The 5,000-nt window shown below is 41.5% G+C and overlaps 1 protein-coding gene across 1 annotated transcript in view; it reads left to right on the forward strand.

Moving 5' to 3' along the window:
• The window catches only part of LOC106012676 (ras-interacting protein RIP3), a 16,049-nt gene that overhangs the window by 10,814 nt on the left and 235 nt on the right, over positions 1–5,000 (forward strand). The window contains exon 2 of the mRNA XM_013086343.1: positions 2,096–3,103. Coding sequence (XP_012941797.1) covers positions 2,294–3,103 — 810 coding nt within the window. The 5' untranslated portion in view covers positions 2,096–2,293. The remainder of the gene's footprint in view (positions 1–2,095; positions 3,104–5,000) is intronic.

The raw sequence follows: 5,000 nt of genomic DNA on the forward strand, positions 1-5,000 counted from the left end.
TACCACAGTACTAAAGAACTATTGACTTATCCTAGAACTTAAGATCTATTGACTTATCCTAGAACTTAAGATCTATTGACTTTTCCTAGAACTTAAGATCTATTGACTTATCCTAGAACTAAAGATCTATTGACTTATCCTAGAACTTAAGATCTATTGACTTTTCCTAGAACTTAAGATCTATTGACTTACCACAGTACTAAAGATCTATTGACTTACCACAGTACTAAAGAACTCGTATTCTAGTGTTGAGTGTAAGACCGTTCATCCATAAGTTTTCTTGTTCAGATAATTATTTCTAACAATATTGTCCGTGCAGCAGAACTCGCACTATAACGGCACCATCAGTGCTGCTCGCTGGCAGCTTCACCGACACACTGCTGGGAAGTCAAGAAACATTATTATAGTCTCGTTTTATCATCGTTGTTGAACACTAGCTGGAAAATATGTTTGGTTATGTTTTAGGAAGCGTTTTACGGCACTTGCAACACATATAGGTCCTGTAAATCCCGAAGGTTAGAGGTGTCACAAGAGCTGAAAACAGAAAAAGGAGGAGAGAAAAGGACGATACAGCAGAACTACCGCCAACCACCCGCACTATGATGATGATGATGATGATGATGATGATGATGATGATGATGATGATGATGATGATGATGATGATGATGAAGATGATGACGGCCTATGACGGCGCAAGAAACCAATACGTTCTCACTCAAAGTAAACACCGATGTTGACAAAGACAATCCCGTTTGTTTTCTTCGCTGCTTCTAGAATTTCCGAGACTCCACCATTTGTATCTCGACGCGGGGGAATCAGACGCTCGTCAATATCTTGGCATTGGTATCTCGTTAATGTCTGTTCATTTAATTTGCATTTGCTTTTAAAAATTCCCGTCTTTGGTGAATAAAAGTCGAAATATTTGCGAGTGAAGGAAGTTTTAGGGGTCGACAGTTGTCGAGGTAAAATTATCGAGAAAATGGTCGCCCATGCTCGGTACGTCACACCCAAGCTGTAGTGTTCTTGGAAACTGCTATACATTTGTACATTTAATTTCATGTGCCTTTGATCAGCGTTTTTACGTCAAATCCGTTCAGGAAAGCTTTGAAACGGACGAAGAATGTGTTGAAACCAAAACGAAAAGTGATAAAAATTGCTGAACTGGTAGAAAAAGGTCGTTTTCCTCGATTGAATTCGTAATTTTGACGACGAGCGCCTGATTTCCCCACGATGGACTCGTCCACTCTCTGTAAGGAGCGTCACCCCCTGATATAGCTGTAACGTTCCCCGCCGGATGAGTTTCCTGTCATGTGACCGGCCTGGCTTTGACATCAAGGAGACAGACACAGAACGGGACGATAATAACAATAACAACGAAAAATAGTAATACTATCCATTTAGTTTGGCTGAGAGATCCCGAGCAGAGAGATGTCTGAAGCTCTCAAGTCGACGACGTCGGTTTATGACCCGCCGCTAGATCAAGAATCTGAAGAAATTCTGTCGACTTTGACAACATGAACAACGAACAGACCTGTGGTGACTTTGACTGTTTTCTCCCTTTTGTCTTTTTCTTGTTTGTTTTTTGTTCTTTTTTTGTTGTTTTTTTGTTTGTTGCTTTTTTGTTTTGTTTTTGTTTTATTTAAATCTTCAGACGAGCGAGAGAGTCTGTTGGATTTTACATTTTGAAGATTTGCAAAAAAAGATGAATGAAAGAAAGAATAAAAGAATGAAAGAATGAATGAATGAATGAATGAACGAACAAATGAAAGAATGAATGAATGACTTGTACAATGTTGCAGCTGTCATGGACAAAGTGCCAGTGTACTTCTCACACAGCGTCACTGGTGCCAGCTCTGGGCTCACCCGTCCGTCTACAACTTATGTTATTATTATTATTAGTTTTATTATATTATTACTATTATCATCATCATCATCATCATCATCATCATCATCATCATCATCATCATCATCATCATTCATCATTGTTGCGACGTTTATTTTGTAGGTTCTGCCTTTCAGTATTGAAAGGCGCAGTAAACATGATGTCTAATTAGTTATTTTTGGAACCATTCACAATCCTGTTTTGTGTTTTCAGATAAGAAAAACAGTGTCGGATCCCCAGCACCCAACCCTTTCATCAAAGCTCACGACACAGCTCACGGCACACGACACACGACACACAGCTCACCAACAACCCTGTCAGAGCTCACGACACACGACACACGACACACGACACACAGCTCCCCAACAACTCCCTCACCCTCAAAGCTCATGGTTCCAGAGAACGCCGCAAATGTTCGGCCTCAATTCCCCGATTTCGTTCGGGACAGAATTTTCCTTCGATCAGTTATTTAACGCGGCCTCGCCTCCCTCTGAGGACAGCTCCCAGGAGCAGCAACAACAGCAGCAGGAGCAACAGCAGGAACAACAGCAAGAGCAACAGCAAGAGCAACAGCAAGAGCAACAGCAGCAGCAACAACAGCAAGAGCAACAGCAGCAGCAACAGCCACAACAACAGCAACAGTATTCTATGCCACCATCCCCGCGATCGCCGGAATCCCCAACAACGTCTCTGCTCACCTTAGAGCCCCCTGTGGATGAATCTTCTCTATCTCAACTTTCTGCCATCAGTTCTTCCCCGCAACTATCCTCCCCATCATCATCATCATCATCGCCATCGTCGTCTCTGCCGACCGTCATTGCCCAAACTCCACCACAAAGCTTCGAAGACCGTGACAATTTCTCGCCATCTTCAGACTCCAGCTCCCAGTCCAATCATTCGCTCCCAGACGACGAGTCGAGGAGTAATGCCGACAAGATGGCGACTGGCGACAATATTGTGAACGATTCAGAGACGGGGGGTCAGACAAACGATGCCTCCTCACCTCCCCCCAGCTCTCAAACAGCGGCGTCCTCTTCATCGCCGAAGCCGTCGTCGTCCAAAGAGAAGTCAGAAACCCCTTCCCCAGGCTCCTCTACACCCATGGCCACGAGACCCCGGCGAGATAAATCTGAGTTGCTAAGGACGCTTCCTCCATGCCGTGTGTGCAAAGAGAAGGCTTCCGGGTTTCATTACGGAGTCAACACCTGCGAGGCTTGCAAGGTGAGGTGCCTTTTTCTTTACTTTAAAAACATTCTCAAAAACAATGAGTACTCTTTGAACAGGGACATCGGGCTAACTTGTCATTGCAACAATACTATAATCTAAACGTCTGCTAAAATCACCGTGAGAACTGGCTGTCCCAGAATGACAAAGTCCTATCTGCGGAGCACCTATAGTTTAGAGAAATATGACGTAAAACGTTTTGAGTTTCACAACATGTCAAGCTTTTTCAAATATAATTCTTTGAATATCTTGATAATGACTCCGAATATTCTTACAATTTTGATAGAGCAGATAGAACATAATAATATGTGAGGCTCTCGTAAAATTTTGGGCTTGTTGAGTTATTGATATCATCTTAAAGCTTGTTCGCTTGTCTTTATTTGGATGAAAAAAATATCCATTTATCTTGAATACATGTTGAGACATTTGCGAATGAAGGAGGTGGGGGTCGCCTGTTTTCTGAGGTAAAATTTGTGAGAAAATGGCCGCCAAAGATTAGTTGTTTCCTTAGCTTAAGAGTGCGTGGTAACTGAACATTTACATTTTTTTGTGCCTTTAATCAACGTTTTTCCTTAAAAAATCCACACAGAAATGAGTTCTTTAATGGGCATGAAAGGTGTTGAGCCGATAAACAAAAATTTGATAAAAATTTACAAACCTGCGGAAAAATGCACGTTTCTTCATTTTGATTATTTTGACGAGAGCCTGATTCCACCACGCACCTCACATATGGTTTCTGACCTCAATATTTGGTAACTCAAAACGGCCCAAACTGTCAGATGAAACTTAGTAATTCTGAGTTCGTGAACTGTCTAAGACGGCCGGTGATATTGTCGAGGAGAAAAGAAGGTTGTGTTAGAAAGGTGGACATTTTACACTGCACGCTGTCATGGTCTGTCGCTCTCGTGGCTTCTCTTGTTTTTTCTTCTTCTTTTTTGTCTTTCTGTGTTTGTTTTTGTTTGTTTTGTTTTTTGTTTTTGTTGGGTTGGTTTTAGGAGGTTTGTTTTCTTTGTTGTTGTTGTTGTTTTTGGGGGGAGGTGGTTGTGATCGTTTTTGTTGTTTACTGTTGTTGTTGTTTTTGTTGTTGTTGTTGTTGTTTTATTTTTATTGGGGGGCGGGGGTTGGGTGTTAGTTGTTTTGTTGTTGTTTTTTTATGGGGGGGTTTGGGGGGAGGGAGGGGGGATAGCATATGTTTCACACTCTCTTTCTTTCTTTTTGAGCTTACATTCCACACTTTCTTTAACAACATTTGTAGATGGTTTATGTGTCGCCACTTGGACAAATGTAGATGATATAGATGGCGTCACTTGGACAAATGTAGATGATATAGATGGCGTCACTTGGACAAATGTAGATGATATAGATGGCGTCACTTGGACAAATGTAGATGATATAGATGGCGTCACTTGGACAAATGTAGATGATATAGATGGCGTCACTTGGACAAGTAGATGATATAGATGACGTCACTTGGACAAGTAGATGATATAGATGACGTCACTTGGACAAGTAGATGATATAGATGACGTCACTTGGACAAGTAGATGATATAGATGACGTCACTTGGACAAGTAGATGATATAGATGACGTCACTTGGACAAGTAGATGATATAGATGACGTCACTTGGACAAATGTAGACACCGCTCCGAATCGGAAGTTTTCCTCAACATGCAGGAAGCCGCCTGTGCCGCTGTTTGCAGAGACAGTCAATCACGCGCCAGCTGACCTGATGGTTAAAGTCCTGAATTTTGAGCAAAAAGACAAAAAAAAGTTACAGGTTCCCTGTTTTACTTTCAGCTATCGGCTGCATTTTCCTCAGAAATATTTTGTCAAAATTCAAATTCTAAATGTTTTTTAAAAAAGGAAGAATAGATCCATTAAGGTTTGTTTTT

This window comes from Aplysia californica, unplaced genomic scaffold, assembly GCF_000002075.1.
Source record: "Aplysia californica isolate F4 #8 unplaced genomic scaffold, AplCal3.0 scaffold00457, whole genome shotgun sequence".
NCBI lineage: Eukaryota > Metazoa > Mollusca > Gastropoda > Aplysiida > Aplysiidae > Aplysia > Aplysia californica.